Raw genomic sequence first — 20,228 nt, 5'->3', positions numbered from 1 at the left:
ACCTTTTATCTTACACTATCAAGTTCAGGTAGGCGATCATTATGCCACTTTCCCATTTCATTTCTTTGCAGTTTTGTTTATTTTGTGCCCAGCTTTTTCTGGTACCAAATGGTGCCGTCTACCCCAGTGCATTCACATTGGGCTTCATCGGTTTGTACCCATCAGGGGGAGATCTTGTTCTCAATTACAGTACAAGTAATTTTTTTTAACCATATGTCTATATTCTGTTGTAAGGGAATGTGGTTTTATAATAAATTACTACAAATATTTTGGTTCGATCAGTGGTCCTTGTAACATTTTAAAAAAGTCAAGATTTAAGCAATTTATGAGTATTTCTCTCAAAATAATAATTGACTACCAGGAGAAACAACACAATGGCTTGTTTACAGGAGGGAAAGAGAGGTAGGAAGTGATGTAATGGAAATATGAAGGTATAAAATGGAGATATAAACTACTGAAAAAGTAATGTTATCCACAGTTGCTCTTTTTCAAAAAGGGTTTTTGGCATGCATGAGTTTTCTTTCACTCTTGAATTTATTTATAAAATAAAATCTCGAGATAATTTGTTTGTTTACAAATGGACACAACAGATTTATTCACAAGTCATGTTTTTCCCCAAGTCAGGTCTGAAAGGGGTGAGGCCAACTTAACTTACATTGAGGAGTGAGTTCAAATCCTTCCTTGAGTCTTTCTCCCAAGTCTAAACCAAGTTTCAACTCTCAGATGGGCAAGTCCTAGTCAAGTCCCAAATATATGAGGGGCAAGTCCGAGTCAAGTCGCAAATACAAGTCAAAAGACTGAAGGGCAATTTCCATTTTATTTCTCAAGTGTTTTTCCCTAAATCAGGTTTCAAGTTCCTTGCAACTGACTTGAACATTTTCGTATCAAGTGCATGCCATCTAATTTCCTTACAAAACTGCAGAAGGTTGGGAATTCAAATCTTGATTATCCTTATGCCTACATACAACAAATGAACATTCAACATATTTTTCCCAATGCTTTCATTAGGCATACATAAAAAATATAAAAAGCTTTAAATAAATTAAAAAATGCTAAAGATTTATGCCCAAACCAAACCAAAAATGCAGGCATTGGAAAACGATTTTTATATTTAATGTAGAGAACCCAAGGAGGCACTCGAATGAAGCACACACAGCTTGGAAGCAAATATTTTGTAAAGAGGTAAACTTCTCCAAATTAAAAAAAAAAGCAATTAACTAAAAATTCAAAAGTTAAAAATAAAACTAAACAGAAAAAGTATGCTTTCCTGGATGCCCAAAATTTAACTGTTCAAAAAAAAAAAAAAACCTTCAGGGTCAAGTTTGGGTCAAGTTGAGTCAGGCTCAGAGAACTGCAGGCAGAAAATCAACACTTCAATCTTGAGACGAAGACAGCATATTATCAAGGGCCTAATCCCTGAAAATGAAGTCACTTGTGAAGTAGGAAGCATTCTGCCCTAAAGATGTTATTCAGTCTCACTGTCAAGCTTTGGAATAGGAAAACTACACAACACTTCAGTCAATGAAAAATGTGAATACGGCACCAAATAGAAGTACTTCATCTTCATTAGCGGTTCTAGTGCAGCTACACTGAACACAGCTTTTCAAAGCAACTTAGCTACTAACACAGACTGAATTAAAATGGTGAAGCCATAATTAGTAGATCATAAACTCAAATAACTAAAAGCAAAGATGAATTGCAGTTGGAACAGATTTTTTTCATGTCCTCTGCAAAAACCGATTTAAAGATTTTGATCCCTTGATGCACATTTGATCTTAAACAGACACCCAGTGCCGTCACAGTTTTAGAAACATCATCATACTTTAACAAACCATAAAAAGACATTTTAGTGAATCTCCATAATTATAGGTTGATTATTACAATTATTATTATACAGTACCAGCCACATAATTGGCACCCCTGATAAATATGCGTAAAAGCCCTAAAAATAAATGCATAATATTTACTGAAAGCTCAATAGATATTCATCTTTCATTTTTCATTTTTGTACTTATCAATTGAATAGTTGTTTTGAACAAATTTACCAGTGGCATCAATACCCTTAACAACCTCTTTAGAGTAAATGTCAGAGTTTCTTGGAACTTCTAATTAGCAATCCATGACTTTATGTTTCCCTGGGGTATAAATATGATGTAACACAGAGGCCACTTTCCATTTACCACATGTTTCTAGGCAGGATTAGGACAATATACATCCTGAAATGAAAAAACACAGCAAAGGAACCTGAAAGTCACAAAGTTTTCATATTTGCATGCTATATATAAGCTAACAACTTTTTTGGACGAAAAAGTACATTCTGGCCTACCATGAAAAATGTAAATGTGTAGGGTTTGCTAAATTCTACAGGGACTTTAACTGGAACTTTGGTCAGATGTGTTTCTTGTGAAACAACAGATGAAAAGTGTGTGTTAAGTAGTGTGGAAGGTTTCCGGTTCTCTGGGCCTATTCCGCTTATGAAAGTATTGGGCATTGGGATCATGAACTCTTTGAAATACCAGGAGATTTTAAATAGAAATCTAGTGTACTCTACCAGTAAACTGAAAATGGGTCAACATCTGCTCTTTAAATAGGATAACGATTCAAATCATGTGGCTAAAACTCAGAAAATGTTCAACAGATAAAAGATCAAGCATCCATACCTAATGTAGTCAGGAAAACCTAAATCATGTAGCAGTATTGTAGTAAAAGCATTTGATGAGACAACCAAGAGAGATTGTGCAAATATCTCTCTGTATCCTCCAACCTTGTAGAACATCATAAGAGAAGATTGAGTGCCATGCTATTTGCAAATGCAGGTTGAACAATGTAATACAGCAGGGGAACCAGTCATAGTGCCACCAGTGATTTTGTTAAAAACTATTAATGTTGGGTTTTAATATAGTTCATAAAACAATAAAAGTGAAATTTAAACTCAACCAGCCCTTCTGAATATGTCTCAAAAGCCAGATTATGTTGGTTGCAGAGTAAAGACTGAGTGATCAGTACAGGCATAAACCATTCAAGCAATCACTAAAGCAGCATGTGAGGAGCAAAGTCAAAGAAACATTACTTTTCCGTGTCTGACAGGGGAAAACAAACATGTGAAAGCAAAATAATTAGATTCATGTCAACCTTCTGAGAAGTTGTCACTGAGAGTGAGTGACTTAAGATGCATGTTTGTGGAGTAGGGGGTTGGTCGTAAAAAAATGTATGGAAATCTCACTAGTAGCTAGATTTCACACATGGCTCTGCGGAGCAAAGTTACATCAGAGATTGTTTCAGAGAAAAAATCTTAGGGCACCGGAGCCATAAATACAATGGAGCAACAAGGGAGATTTCTCATCTTTTTCAAATATATTTTATTATCAGAGTTTTCCCCCAAAAGCCCATTTTATCTGAGCTAATTAGAGCTGAATTACTTGGTAGCTATATTTCCCTGTAATCAGAGGACCAAAGCGCATGCCAGACTAACAGAAGAAGAAAAAACATATTGTGATGAAGCATAACATGGCATATTTTGAAAAATGCTGTTTTGGTTTGAACACTGTAAGTGTACTTACATTGATCGATGCTCCCGTCTGCCTTTTCCTTCTCCTGCAAATAGAGAACACACACAAAATTGGTTATTACACAGGCTCAGAGGAGCAAGGGGGAACATAGCATCCTCCTCTTTACTGTTTTTCGCATGCCATCAGTTACTCTGCCTTTTCCTCTTCTCTGGGAAAAAATCCAGACAACAGCACAAAACAAGGGCACACAGATAAATAGAGTAGGACTAAGACAACATCCTGGTGGATGACAGCAGAGAAAAAAAAGAACTCTAAGACAAAGAGAGTCAATTCAATTACTAATTGGAAATACACTTGCAGACAAGCTGCAGGATACCAAGTGACAACATATTGTACTGGAATGTTTATTTAGATGTCAAACCGTTGATATCAACTGGGTAAACAGCGTGTCATTTGTCAGTCCCGTTTGAAAGGATACTGACATCGTGTTTCTAGATAATGGCAAGTCTCTGTCTGAGCTTTCAAACATTTTAACCCTTTTTTGGATGATGGAGCTGGATGAAGGTAGTTTCATCTGGTCTGGCACTTCTGTATAGCTATGGCAGCTTACTGAAGGGCTGAGCTACCACTGCCAATAACTTCATGCTGTCTTTCTGTGGATGATACGGCTGACCCTGTCTTTCTGTGTTTAACCTTGTCTCTCCTAGCCAAACCAACTGAAAGAACTATTGCTGCCAATATATTCTTTTTCTAAATATGATACACTTTACTCTGTCTTTCTGTGTACAACAACCACGCTCTTCTAGACACAGCATCTGAAGGATCTATTGGTTCAAACTGATGGTATTTGGTATTTAATTTTATTTTTGTGCATCAGAGTAAAGGGGTTGAACACATATTCAACCTGCACTTTTGTTATGATTTCTGACAAATTGACACAATCAAGTCACATCTTCTGTGCTACTTTGTTTTGGTAAATCACATGACATTCCAATGAAACACTTTAATTGGCTTTACATGTAAATCTTTTGCTGTTACTTTTTATAGCAGCTGTCATATATGCCATGTTGAATATGTGTATGCAGTTTTTTGGGAAAAGATAGATGCTTTGAAGTGCACTGCATGCTTATTAGTGACCAATCACTTGCGCTTTTATAGCTTAAGGACTTGCATAAATTTTCAGCTTGAGATGCGCTTCATTAATATATGCAAGGAAAACAAGCTACCAACATGATATTTCAAAATAGAACAATGTGGTCTTTCAGTGCAACACCACTTCTGAACAATATGTGGCAGCATTTGAAGCGAAGTGACATTTTGCTTTCTTGTCCCTCAGCATGGATGCCACTGGTAATGAGGCTCACTGATAAAAGTGTGTCTGTCTAAACCCAACCCACCACCCCCCATCCTCTATCGGCTTCCCAGGAGACCAGGGCTCCCGTGAGGAACGCAGCAGTTGTAAGGCTCCCTGTCAAAGCTATGTCTTTGCAGCTACATCTCTATCCCTCTTTCCTCTCTGTCAATGCCATCTGTCCATCTTAATTGTAGACATGCTTCCTCATTATGGCCGGATAAAACTAAGCAAGATCCTCAGCACCGCCTTCCATCATCTCGAGAACAGCTGTTTGATCAACTGATTAAAGAATCAAATCAAGTACAGAGGTGACAGAGGTTCTGCGCTTCTTTCTAAAAATACTTTTTGCTCTGTTCTGTGACAAACAAGAGTTGTTTTTGTCACTATATTTTATACATTTAGACATTAGGTGTTGTGAAATATTACCATATCAAATGTAATTAGCAGTAACCTGTTTTTTCTTCACTTTCTTTTACACTCTGCAGTGCTGCTTCCTGTGCTTGGATAAATTTAAATAGTTCCCATCTGATTTAACATGAGCAAATGGGACAAATCAACTAGGTTTCACTGAAGAAGGATCCGATGTTTTCTTTCCAAACCCTTCTCCTGGTAATAGAGGCTGACATGTGTATCTTTAAATACAACTTTTGCTTTTCCAGCAAGTAAAAAAGTGTTAGAACCTTGACAGATAAAGTGTGCATAATTGTGAGGAGAGAGGATTCAGGATCTTTTCACCTTTGTTGCCTGAGGCTGTTATCTTGACTTGTGTTACCTCTTGGCTTCAGACAATATCACAGGTAAGTATTAGAGAAATGTGTTAAATGAGGACAACATATTTACCACAATGTAGTGAGGCTTAAGGTGTGTTAATGTTTAATTCCAGTATGGCACTAAGGAAGACAGATTAAAGTAGCTGTCACACTGGCTTGTCTTGCTGTGTATTTTGTGTCTAAATATAACTAAATGTAAATTCAACCCTGTGGAGACTCACAATAAGAAACACAAAATGCGATTAGAGAAGTTACATGATGGATATTTATTTGTTTGGCGCTCAGACCCCATAGGAAGACATGAATGCTGATAATGCATGCACTTGATGAACGTCTTAGAATTAGAATTGTCTTCCCCCGGATCTGGTACTGGTGAAGGAGAGGAGGCCTGATGGTAATGGGACTGAAAATCTGATGGAGGCGATGGGGTGGAGGAGGGTCGAAGCTCGGCTGACAGCTGGGAGATCCATGAATGGGAGACTTTAAATGTGGAGCCTTGAAGGGTCATTGGCTGAGGATTACTGCAGACTTGATGCTGATTGGTTGGCGCGGACATGCACGGAGAAGCCATTGGATGAAGCTGGAGGAGGGGGGTTAGTCTCCCAGATTGAATTTTCATCATTACTCCATGAAGTGCATTTTGACATCAAGTCCTGTCACTTATATGAAGTATGTTTGTCGTTTCTGATTCACCACTTGAATGTTTAGTTCAACATCTAGTGATCTAAAGATGACAGTTCAATGTCCTCTACACAATCTATTGCTGCCTTTTCGTTGTCCGATGAGCTAACCCCTCCCTCCTACTTCCCCATGTCTAAAGGGATTGCTCAATCCAGCTCTCCATCCAACGGGTCCGGACTTCCCTAAACCTGGAAGATTTTACTAAGCAGGTTTACTGAAAGTTCTGTTTAAGCTGGTGTCGGGAAATGACTCGCCTAGCCTCTGATAGCCTTCATACAAAAGTCTCGCCCTTCTTCAACTGGAGGTCTGGACAACTGAGTAGCCCACTGCAGTCATCCACACCTTCGTCAGTCACTTTTGTACATGGCTGCTCATTTCCTAATTTTACAACTGGCTCTTAGTATATGGGCTAGGTTAATTTTAGTGGCTCGGCACGAGCCCCAAGGGCGCTGTTTTAACTAACTTGGCTGAGGCAACCTATAAAAACCTCCTAAAATATCTTAGAATCAGGCAACAAGACTTTTTACCACCAATGAAAAACCAAAAATACGGTGACTCAAATAATTGAATGTCCACGATTTAACTAGAATTGTATATGCTTTCTTTAATTAGTAACGCTTTTGCAGGGGTCAGTAACAGCTTAAATTTGGTAACATAATAATTTCAATAATAAAAATGATTCAATCAACTCAACCTGTCTTCCCTTGATGCTGAAACTAGTGAGTTTGGAGAGGCTTTGAAGACGGAGGCTCGTCCATGCACCTGATGGAGATGTTTCTTCTGGTAACAACGAGTGGTTTCTTGAAGGGAATACGACTTAATCTTCAGTTTTCTTCCTTTAAGTGGCAGGCACTGATGCTCCAGGCTTCGATGGTTAAACAGAAACGTTTTTGTCATATGTCTCAGAAGACGGTAGCTTCCAGAGGCTGAAGAGTTGAAGGAAACCCGGAGACATAAATGAGGTTGATTCAGAACTTCCAGAAGCTTGAAACTTAGAGCAATCAGTTGTTCACTGATCAAGTTCACTTCTGTTGTCTGGATAAAAAGGCTTTAGATGAAATCAGATTCTTAATCTTGAGGCACAGTCCTTCTAAGTCCTTCTCTTTTAATGCAGTCGATCAGTTGGGCTGTGTCTCTGTTCCTTTTCCATCTGAGATTCTTTTCTCCGTCCGATCTTGTTTGCTGGTCTTCTGCGAGGAAACAACCACAGTTCCCTCCTTCAGTATTACCTTTATAGTGCCGATGCTCTCACCAGTCAGCTCCTTGTTAGGCTTCTCAGTTATTGCTCAATAGTTAGTCATGGTCACCGTGACGTTCTGGTTCTGTTTTTCGTCCTTGGAGATGCCGGTAATAACCACGCAGCTGGCTGTAGACTCATCCTCCCTTCCTTGCACTGGCCTTCAAAGGATTCGCTTTCAGCATGCAGTTGGCTCTCGTCAGCCTTAGTCATCCTGCAGTTCTCTCCTTAATCTGCTCAGTCTTAAACTTTACACAGTATTACACATTTCATTCTCAGCTTTCTGCATTTACGTTAAAACATAGTTACAAAACCATCACTTCATTTGTTTTATTCATACATCACAACAGATCAACATTCATTTATTGTAACTTTTATGTAGTTAACTGTGAGTAGTTACTAAATGTTGCATGGATTACATGGAAAGATCTCAACTTATTTTGACAGCCTACTGCCCCAGGTGGTCAAATAATTATTAGTTGAATTGATTAAAGTAGGTCTGAGTACATCAGTTGGAGCCGCTCTGACTGGTCAACATCCTGTACTGAGTGAATCTTTTTCAGGGCAGATGGAGAGTCTGAACTGTGTAATATGAGGTGAGCTCAGGTAATGTTACTATTGGATCATCGCTGCAACATCTAAGTAGCACTTGTGAAGATTATGTAGCAGTGGGGCCTTTAAGTGGTATTCATATAGTCTAAAAATTGTGACCTGGACTCATTCGACTTTGGCTTAGCTGATGATTTAGTTGTGTGTGCTACAGTAATATATGCATAGAAAGGCAAAGCTGGACCACCATTTACTGCAACTGTGCATCTTTACATAACACTAAAACACAAGGGAGATACACATTAGTGAAATGGGGTATTAGTTAGCAAGCAAACGACAGGTCTCACCTCTAGCAACAGTAATAGCGCTTCAAAAAGACCGGGTTCTGATTTTTCAATATTGTTAATCATATATTCATAGAATTTGCATTTACAGTTGTGTTCAAAATAATAGCAGTGCAACATTACTACCCAAATCAATCACTGGTTTTGAAAGAAATTATATTTTTTACATTGCAAATAATTTACCAGGTGTAGTAGTGTAATGGAAATCCAATTGACCCAACAGTCAAATGATGCATGCCGTTGAGTCAGTGTAACTAAATTATTAACTTGGAGTAGCGTGCTCAAATTAATAGCAGTCTGGACTTCAGTGAAGTCATTCATTCTGTGGGTCAATCCAGGCCTATTTCAGAAGAACAGCATACTTTGAACAACACATTGCTTTGAGAAAGGAAACCATATAATGAAATACAGATGATAGGCCGATCAGCTAACGCAGACAAAACAAAAATCCAGATTACCAGTCCAACACAAACATGACCAATTATCGAAATGTTATAGTGCAGAAAGGTGTCCTGAAAAAGCCTGTCAGAATAAGTACCTTCAAAAAAGACAACTTTGGCCAACTTAAGGCAACTGACAGAAAATCTGTCCAATATAAGACCTGACCAATATAAAACATCAAGTGATTTTACCCGTTGGTTTGTTTTGTTTTACTTTGACAGGACAAATGGATTTGAGAATCAGGGGCCTCGTGTAATCACTTACGCACAAAAACCTTGCAGTGCAACGTTTTATGCACAACTCAGCATGTACAAAACTAAACATTGTGTAAAAGTGTGCAGAAATACACGCAAACCTTTGACCTGCCTTGAAAATGTACGGAAGCCATGCCAACTTTTTCAGTCAGCAATAATAAACTACAGAGAACTACAACCCACATGAATACACCGAAATATGACTCAATTCAGTTTTATTTAATTCATGGAGCATCAAACTTGATGTTTTTTCATGAGTTTGAGCTTTTATCGTTTAAACCTGAGCGACGAAACTAAATTACATTTGGCCTTTACAATAATGTAACACACCTGAGAAAATGATGGAAACAACCTCAGTCGGATGTAAACTGTAAAACGTACTACATTTTTGTCACCTGTAGATGTAAGGAGCACAAAAAGCACGTGAATCATCTAAGGGGCACTTTCATTCTCACTGAAAAAGAAAACTGTGTTGAATAAGCAGATTAATTCCTAACAAGTCAGGTTTGATGATTCCTAAGGTGAACTAGCTGGAGACAATCACACATGTCCATTATAGCTGCGGAAAGTTGTGTGTAATAGTGGAACGATGGCAGCTTTGGCACAGCTGGAGGACATCACCAATGAAAGAAGTTGGGTGGAGCGTTTTATCCAGAGTTCATACTGACCTGCAGGTACATGATGATGCATGACTTATCAGCCTGTTTAGTTTGCCTAGGGCAATTATTTTGGAGCTCTGCACAGAGCTGGCGTAAGAGTTAGAGGTAAACCAGGAGGAACCGCATGTCTCCGGTACCAGTTCAAGATCTCACTACGCTGCGGTCCTTTTAACTGGAGCTTTTCTGATGGAGCTGACTGACAGGTCGGGTATTTAATAGTCATCCCTAAACCGGACCAATGCTGCCATATGGGTCGGCCTCATCCATATCTTGCTTAGATATATAAAGTTCACCTAAACTGTGGCTCTCATTTGCAACGAGGAGCCAATTTCTCAATGTAATCAGAACCATGGACTGCACTTATACTGCTATAAAGGCACTAGTGAAAATGCTTTTATGAATGAATCTAATAATAACAAGTTATGTTGGGAACAAACCTCCATGCGCAATGGCTGGTTACTAGGTAATTTTCTATTTTTTTATTTGACATCCTGAATGTGTTCTTCATACCCTCTCCCAGTCGGGGAGTCGGCATCATTTAATTTAGTAAACCGGGGAAGGGTAAAGTAGGAAGTACTAGGGTGATACATTGGAGATGGTCATGGACTTCAGGCAGAACCCAGCCCCACCTGCCCCCATCACCCTCTGTGACTCCACAATTGACACTGTGGAATCTTTCCACTTCCTGGGAACCATCATCTCCCAGGATCTCAAGTGGGAGCCAAACATCAGCTCCCTCATCAAGAAAGCCCAGCAGAGGATGTTCTTCCTGCGGCAGCTGAAGAAATTCAACCTGCCAAAGACTATGATGGTGCACTTCTACACAGCCATCATTGAGTCCATCCTCACCTCCTCCATCACCATCTGGTACGCCGCTGCTACAGCCAAGGATAAGGGCAGGCTGCAGCGTGTCATTCGGTCTGCTGAGAAGGTGATTGGCTGCAGTCTACTGTCGCTCCAGGAACTGTACACCTCCAGGACCCTGAAGCGGGCCGGGAAGATTCTGGCTGATCCCTCCCACCCCGGTCACAGACTCTTTGACACTCTCCCCTCTGGCAGGAGGCTGCGGTCCATCCGGACCAAAACCTCACGCCACAAGAACAGTTTTTTCCCATCTGCCACCAGCCTGGCTAACAAAGCCCGGAAACCACCTTGACATTCTCCCTTTCCCCCACACCTCCCCTTTTTTGCTGACAGGACACCTGTAACCTGTAACTCTATGCGTTACATTAACGCTCAGCTTGGACTCCTGCTTTACTTGCACTGCCATACTTGCACACTGATCACCTGCACTGTTGTATTGCTCTTGCATCTTATACTACTCTACATTTACTCTCACTCACTTAAAACTGTGCACATATATTTATATTATATTGTAGATATGTTTATACTGTTTAATTTGTACTGTATTGCACCGACTACGCCAAAACAAATTCCTTGTATGTCCAAAAACGTACTTGGCAATAAAGCTTTTCTGATTCTGATTCTGATACAGGATCGCCACTTGGTTAACCCAATGTGTTAACATGTACGTTGCATGCAATGTTTTATTGAGCGACACTGAGCTATGCTTGAGTGCTGATTGGATGTGTTTGAACTGTGAGCACGCCTAAGCGGATTTTGGTGCGATCTGTACCTTGTACTGATTTCTGATTATTCCATTGTCTCATCGTTTTATGGCCTTTTTTTCCTTCAACTGGTTTCCGCGTTGAATTTATGAATCTTTGTGTCAGCCAGCTGCTCTCAACTGCTAACAGCTGAAGAGCTAAGCTATCCCTGTGCTGTGCTGCCTATGTGGATAAACTCTCCGTTGTTTCCCACTTCCATCCATTAACTGCTGGTTTAATCTCCATGTATACTCAGTGCGCATCCTCATTTTTATTATTAATTTACCCCTTTTGGTAGAATAGTGCACGCTTTACTTAGGTGAAAGGTTTGTTGGACCCAAATAGTTGATTGATTGATTGATTGATTTTGGTTGAAAACACGTTGACATTTAGTGTGGTTTTGGTTAATAATGGCAATTGATAATTGTAATTATTAAGTGCTGTTAGCCCCATAATCAAAACCCCGGAGTGTATCTCTAATATCTATTCGAAAGGAATGATTTTTGGAATAGAACTTATCATGATTTTTTATTCTAATTTTTGATAAATTTGTATAATCAAATAATCATAAATCCTTACAACATCCTTGACCATTTCTAGGTGGTTTTACTGTTGTATGTCTGTTTTATTAGGATTTAAAATTGACCAAATCTCCAGCATGTATCATGGTGGCCTTTTTCTAAGGTGCTACAACATAAAAATCTAAATTTTAATCTGTTTGGAAGCAAAACTTTAAAACTAAGAATCTCCTTTGTACAATACAGAAGAAAGAAATTCAAAAACATTTGTAATAACTAATTTTCCATAAAGCAAAACACATCATTCTCTTAAGCAATGTGTGTATGGGCTACAAGAAAACATGTAAAAAAAATAATTTTTTTTTAATTCTTAAATTACGTCTCAGTAAATTGATATTTTGACTGGTTGCAATCTGTTCTCCATCTTGTAAAAATCTTTGAATAACTGGGATACATTGTGCTAACCCCCACATACTAGCTGATAGTGTGATTGTTTTATTGACTGGTACTAAGAAAGACCAATTAAAACATGGTGTGTTAAATAAGACCTTTCAGTATTTTCATGTAAACAATGTATAAAGTCTACTTGGATGCACCACAATGTCATAAAACATCAGTCAGAAGCACAGTGAGGTGAAAGCAGGGCAGAACCAGTGGGGAAACATCTTAATGGTGGAACCTGACTCCACAAAACAACATGCATAAACCTTGTTCTTCCTTACAAAGACAAGAAATACTTAAAATCAAAACTGTAATGTAAAGAAAATACTGTTTCCAAAATCTCACACTATTTCACTGAGTCATTTTCACCTGTGCTCATATTTCATATTCATACATAAAAATACTGCTACACGAAATAATCAAAAAATATATATATTTTTGACAATTTCTTACCTGGAAAATTTATTTTAATTTCCATTTTGGGCTCTTTATTTCTTGTTCAGAATGCAGGTTGTTTTCCAGTGAGTTTTGCTTCTTGCTTCCAGCACACCAGGTTTCAATTTCTTAATTATAACACCCTCAAACTTCAGTGCCACCCTCAGTACAGACAGATTCTAAATGTGCTCTCTCTGACCCTTGGCTTGTCTTGTGTACACCTCACAGTTAAAGAGTTGGTTTGTTTAAGCCAAATATATTATTTTACTTGTTTTAGGTGATAATTTGGACTTTCTGCTTTTGCATCAAAACTTTGGGTGTTTGTGAAAAATGCAAACAAAATGGCCAGGTTGAGTAGGAAGTTAGGTTGTGTCCATTCAGTATTTGCTGTGCCACTGACTTGTGATCAGCATGCATTTTTTGTAATTTATTACCATTGCAATTTGATTTGTGTTTTAATTTTTTTTCTCATTCCCATGTGTTAAAATCACATTACCTTATGTAATGTAATGTAAATCATTTTCTCATGTACTGTAAATCTACTAATTTGCCTAAATGGGATCTTTTACACTCCCATGCTTAGACAGAGATATCGGATAATACCCCCCCCCCCCCTAAAATTCTACTTTACGTATTATGGGATGGAGAGAATAAAAATAAAAAGAGAAACTTTAATCTTTAATTTAAGGGATTAAAACAGAACATTCCTGAATAGTTGCTACATATTTAGAGGACTCAAGTTAATAGTGACATTCATTAAATAATTTGAAAAAGGTTGATAACAATTTTGTTTCCAAGGGACATGGGTTACAAACAACTGTGGACACAAAAACAAGGGCTGATGAGAACCAATGTTCCTGTCATGCTCAGATAATACAACCCCAAAAAAATACCAGTTTCCACATATGCTTTTTGTGCTTTTTCTAAAAATGAAAGAGAATAATCACTACAAGTGGCATTTAAGGAAATACATCCATGGATATTTAATAAGTATGGCAAAGACTAAAGTAAAAAATGGCATTCGTAAATAATAAAATAATACATTGAAACACTTTAATATCCACGGTGGTGCAGTTGGTAGCACTGTTGCCTTGCAGCAAGAAGGTCCTGTGTTCAATTCCCGACCGGGGGTCTTTTTGCATGGAGTTTGCATGTTCTCCCCATGCATGCGTGGGTTCTCACCGGGTACTCCGACTTCCTCCCACAGTCCGAAGACATGCCTGTTAGATTAATTGGTCACTCTAAATTAGGTGTGTGCATGGTTGTTTGTGTGTTGCCCTGCGATGGACTGGCGACCTGTCCAGGGTGTACCCTGCCTCTTGCCCATAAACTGCTGGAGATAGGCACCAGCTCCCCTGCAACCCACTATGGAATAAGCAGTAGAAACTGACTGACTGATAATCTTTAAATGAGCAAGAGATGGAAACAGGTGGAGCACAAAATGAAGGGAGTTTAGAAAGTTAAACTGTGTGCAGCTGCACCACACATACTAGCAGCAAGAAATGAATGCAGCTTTGGAAGACTAGGCAAGAAAGTGATGAAAATAGACTTACTGTGACTTAATTTACTACATTTGGCAGTCTTCATATTGTAAGGAAGCTAATATATAAAAGTATGCCATGCTATATTACTTTTATTTAAGTCATATTCTGCTTCACTTCATGGCTTTAATAGCACAGGAAGAGAGTTTACATACACAAACCCAATAAGGCAGTTATAGCTTCTTGATAAAAATACCAGAAACAAATCTCTGTAAGCACTATGCTTCGATTTGAGAAGCCTTTTACATCCCCCCATGCAACAATAATCTGGCATTGCTAAGAAGACTGACATCCTGTGCAAAAAGCAATTTGAAAAACAAGGCATTTCACACCAAGCTGAGAATGTTGTAAAGTAAGCTTGAGTATCCATTGGTCTCACTTTTCTAAATCCATTGCTATGCAGACAGGTTTCATTAAAGACTCATGTATCAACATTTAAATATACTTTTTCCTTTCCTTACCCATTTCTCTCTTTTAGATGACAGCAAAATGTTTTGCCAGAATAATATCCCTATATCTCAATTATACAAGAGTTTCAATATACAGTTACACTAACAATCTGAGACTAAAAGATGCAGAAATACCCTAGAAAGTGTATTTCGACAAGGAGTAGGTACAAAAGTGGACTCATTGTTTTCACAGGATTAATTAACTATTTTAAAATTCTAATATTTTACAATTTATTCAAAGTGTGGTAATAAGTTAATTAGGGAGCCAAATGAACAGCAGATAATATTTAAAAAAATTTATATTTAAAATGTTGGTCTATGAGTTAAGGCTTTGAATGTTTTACTACAGGCAACACTGTTTAAGATTTTTGTTTCCTGTGTTCCCTCGCATTATATTTCACATACTTCTTTATTTCAGTCATAGAATGATTACGCCTACTGTGAGCTGCAAGCCTGAACACAACTGAAAAGGAAAAGTTGCAAAAATTATGATACATGCTTAATAAACACTTAAGACTTTGAACACATGAGAGAAAAAGAAGATGTCTCAAAAATCTAATAAACATACAAAACAACTAATGGGCTCAGAATCCTTATTAGCTTTCGGTGTCAAGCGCTCACAGCATACAGACATTGAGTATAAAAATATAAACTTTAGAGAAAGAAAATAAGCATAAAAGGAACAGTATGTACATATATGTCCATGTGCCACCATTTAAAAAAAATAACTTAGAATGTTAGAAAAAAACTGTCTAGAGACCCGCTGGGTGACTGCAAAATAAAAGCAAAGCCCCATAGGTTCAAGCCATAATCAAAATGTGAATGCAGTTGGGAAAAATGTTAAAAATGAAAACATGAGAAGATCTGCCATCATGGGCAGGGGGCAATTTCCATTCTTTTCATTTTTTGTGTTTATGCAGTTAGTCCCTGTTTGTTTTACACATAACCCTCTTACTCATAAGCCTTTAATCCAATGAGCACAGTTTAGAGTTTCTCTATGGTTACTGCAAATCTCATAACCGCTCTGCTCTTAAATAAACAACACTCCCCACAAATATTATAATCTTATTGTCAAATCATGGCATTTAGAAATCATTTGTCTTCTTCAATGTGTTGTGAAAATATATTGACTGTAGAGACAAACTGAAAAGTAAGATGTCCCAGTTAATTGGGGCAACATTATTTGCATAAGAAAGCTTTCAGTTGGACCGATTTGCTTGAAATCTCCCTTCTGCTGTTGTTGGTCTGCTATATCCCTAAGAGACTCTAATCTTCCACCGTTTTAGGGCCATTTTTTGCCACAGGAAGGAAAAAACTGTCACAACTCATTAAATCCTGAAGGCTTTGAGAATGCATTCATGTGAATTCATCAATATGCGTGATTCACCCCACGTGTTGACCTTAAATTCTCACTTCACTTAACCGATAGTGGAACACATAAGAATTTGTTTGCTGCATCAAGGGATTTCGTAGGGGGGTAAAAAAAAATGGCATCCAACAGCAGACGACCAATTCGGCAAACCCTATTGTAAGAAAGACTTTAAATAAAACATAGCAGTGCATGGTGTACATTTCACATAGAGCTAGACTTAGTAATTCTTAGTAATTTTTATTTTTCACAACTTATTAGGGTGTTATCCTCCTTGCTTCGCACAGGGCCTTTATTATGGGTGCATTAATGTTGTAGTCTGGCATTTAGCAAACACAAACAATTTTCACGATCCCGACTGACCTAAAATAGGAGAAATTTTGTGAGAATTAATGTCAAGCTGTGGGGAAACATGTTTTTGTATACAGTGTATGAAAACATCTGATCGCTTCATTTGCTGTTGCTGCTCTCAGGATTTTGGATAAGCATCTCCCATACTAGCGCACTATTGTAGACCCAATACTACTTAAGTTTGAACTCCAGATTTATTTATTCAGGTTGGCTTTTAATACTAAATAGGACTGTGATGCTCGTTCACTTGTACAGACTATTTAAGTGTTGTTTAAGTGTCTTTTATGTTCTTTCATGTTTTAATTGCTTTATATACCTTCTCTTGATTTCATACCTTTTGCGGCGGTGTGTTTTGATTTATTGCTGAATGTTCAAAATGTATAAATTTAAGTGGTGTGCACTTTTCTTTTACCATAAGCCCATACTAAAATCTAACATTTACACTTTCAGCAAACTCTGTCATACACACTTTTATTATTTCTAAAAAGCAAAAGGAAGTCAGGGTACTTACCATGGAGTGTGACTTCTGGTAGGGGGTGTGTGACTTGGCGGCTGTATCAACGCTGCTTCGTCCGCTGCTCCTGTGTCCTTCAGCAGTCCAGCATCCTGACGCTCCCAGCAGAACAACCACAACCCAAACACCCAGGCTGCCCATGTTTATCTGTATAAAAACGTGAAGAGAGAATGTCCAAATCCTTAGATCAACTCTGCTGAACTGCAGGCATTTCTATAAGTAACATCTTAATATTCATCTTTCCTTGACCAGAATTTAATAGTTTTTAGTAGATTGCACTTAATTAGTGTGAAACTGAGCAAAAATACAGTTTGAAAATCGTGTCCAATTGGTCTTTATTTGTAACTTTAACAGTGCTTCATCACACTTTAGCTCTGAATTTAATCTGACATAATCCGTTTTGAAAGGGAACACTTTTGATGACTTTATTTACTTGGCAGTGAATCACATTGCTCCTCACAGAGGAGATACAAAAAGATGAGAGGAAATTCAGATCACTGGCTTTGTTGATTTGACAGTAGTCTAATGGTCAAGTGTAAGAGCAACATCCTGTAAGAGCAAAATTAGTCAGGCTGAAATATAATACTAGTTACTTTTGCCTATTTCCAGAATAAATAGGTTCATTTCATACTTTATAATTTTCCACATCCTTATATTTCCCATTGATTTACAGTTACAGAACATGCACAAATATACTATACTTTAAAACATTAATGCTTACTCAAAAATATGTGAAACTATAAAAATACAACCAGAGGCTTGCATACACACAGACCACATTATAAAGCTGTATAAACATCAAAAGCCAAACTGATGAAGGATAATTATCTGCATTACAAAAGAACACAGAAAATCTTTTGATGTGAACAAAGAAACAACCCTCTGATGAGCTAAAACAATGAAGGGACGACCTGGGAGCTTAAAATATAAACCAGGGAGCTCAATTTATCTGCTGCGACACGCACGCCTACTTATCCACAAACATGTGAAGAAAAAAGTAGCATATCCAGCTTTAAAACTGTGATTCTTCACCTGAAAAATATATGCAAATCTTTATTTAATTTAAAATAGCTCAACAGCATTCACCAGTTTAAAATGTATTTTGAATAGCGGAGATTTTTATTCTAATTTGAAAAGGAGTTTTAAATGATAAACAAATATAAAATAGTAGGATTACTTTTTATTTAGAGTAGTACAACATTTTACAGGGTTCCTGTCCTGTGTTAGTGCTGCATTACATTTATGTGGTATGTATGTAGTATTGTTACTACCTGTTGCAGAAAAATCATAACATAGGATATTAGAAAGAACAACTTTTTGGCAGCAGGTGCAGTATAGTGTGGCTATTTGTTTTTAGTACTTCTGCACAATCAGTGATGTGTTGGTTGTTTCTACCCTAGGCTTATCTGTTAAAGATATATAAAGTTTAAACTCTGAGCAAGCATAAATATAGGAATTGTTTTGATCATTGAAAATGTTATGGTGTTAAATGTCTGCAGTTTCTCTTCTTTAGATTTTAAATATTAAAGAAATGCTAATACTTTTATTAAACTTTAAAAATCTGATACTACAGAAACAAAAATTTGTTTAAATTATTACAGAAATTAAAATATTTCTGGGTGACCTTTACCATCTGGATAGTAATATAATGAACAAGGGGACAAAATCCCATTGCTACATTGCACTAGAGGTGTCTGTTGGTATATCTGGAAAGGTTTTGCTTGTTAATAAAGAGCTAAGCTCATGAGTACACTTAAGGTTTTCCGGCCACCTTTTGGATTTTGGACACGTTTTACCCATAAGGTTATGTTTTCTGTGTGCATGGAACACTTAAGAAATAAATTATGTGGACAATGGATATTGCAGTGTTTGGAAAAAAGGCCTAAGGCAACAGTAAATCTCAGGGTGTTTCTGGCATTTCCTACTTCTTTCAAGTTGCATAAAACAACAATATAAATAGGTGTGAACTTCAGCAACCTTGTAGTATTGCAATTTCCAATGTCATTACTGACCCATACAGTTTAGTTTGTGGTCTCCTTGAAGACCACTACTAGAATAATTTTGTTTTCTACCTCATTTGTGATTCGTGATCTACTTTGCTTGGTCAGGGTAAGGCTGGGGCTTCACTATACATTGTCAGTGTCCGCAGTTTGTTGTTGACCTCCACAATCTCAAAACATTGAATTCTACTATATGTGGTCATACTGTGTGGTGCTACTTTACCCACTAGTTACCAGCTAGTTTTCTGTGATGTTTGGAATCCATGCCAAAGTAGGTGTACAATCAACAAAAGCCAGAAAAATACATTTTAGACCAGTGCAAAAAAGATAAAGTGTTGTTACTACTCATAAATGTCTAAAACAATGTCCAATTATCTTTTGAACGTTGTATGTGTAACTTCTAGTGAAAACAAACCTATTTGTACCTAAAGTAGCAGTTTCCTCTGTGTTGCATAGGGTTTAATCAATGGAAAGTTGTAAAAGATACAACTGACAGACTAATCGAAAATATATTGACATGTTCCGTACTGTTAATTGGATTTATGGGGTCTGGTGAAAGTTATTGAACACATTAGCCGCTGTAATGATCCCTTTTATATAACATGTCTATCAGCATCAGAAGTGACAGATTCATGTGACGCCTTCAGGATAATTCGTACATTTGATATATTTGAACCATTTTTAACAAAAATATGCAAAGGTATGTATTTAGTTGTATATTTCGAAAACATAGTCAAGTCTAGAGTTGAATGCAAGCAACATGTTCAAAGTAACATGACAGAAATATCCTACAATCTGAAAACAAAACAAAAAATACTCATATTTGTCATGATCAAAATTAAATTGAAATAAATGCATTTGATAAATAAATACACAAATTTATCCCTAATTATTTTCATATCAGTAAATTATTCAATATGCAACTGAGTTTCATCAAATTGAACTTCACCACTACACGCTAAATTAAAAATATTTGCATTTTTTATCATTCCACATCTGCTGCCTAATACAAATACTAAATACTGTATATTAAACTGTCTCTGTGGTTCCTCAAACACACCCAAGCTTGAGTAAACTTTACAGTAATTATGGTTCACACCAATTATCTTTATGAAATAATTGCTTTTTTAGGAATAAGTGTTTTATTCAATTATATATTTAAAGCAATAATAATACATTTACTTTAAATGACACATTCAAGTAAG

The 20,228-nt window shown here is 37.3% G+C and overlaps 1 protein-coding gene across 1 annotated transcript in view; it reads right to left on the bottom strand.

The window, feature by feature from the left end:
* Positions 1-20,228, bottom strand: part of fstl4 (follistatin-like 4) — a 313,380-nt gene that overhangs the window by 277,488 nt on the left and 15,664 nt on the right. The window contains exons 2-3 of the mRNA XM_047380086.1: positions 17,021-17,170; positions 3,561-3,594 (exon numbers count right to left, since the gene is read on the bottom strand). Coding sequence (XP_047236042.1) covers positions 3,561-3,594; positions 17,021-17,164 — 178 coding nt within the window. The 5' untranslated portion in view covers positions 17,165-17,170. The remainder of the gene's footprint in view (positions 1-3,560; positions 3,595-17,020; positions 17,171-20,228) is intronic.

This window comes from Girardinichthys multiradiatus, chromosome 11 (assembly GCF_021462225.1).
Source record: "Girardinichthys multiradiatus isolate DD_20200921_A chromosome 11, DD_fGirMul_XY1, whole genome shotgun sequence".
Taxonomy (NCBI): domain Eukaryota; kingdom Metazoa; phylum Chordata; class Actinopteri; order Cyprinodontiformes; family Goodeidae; genus Girardinichthys; species Girardinichthys multiradiatus.
The sequence above is the reverse complement of the archived record's forward strand: the minus strand, read 5'-3'. Positions and strand labels throughout refer to the sequence as shown.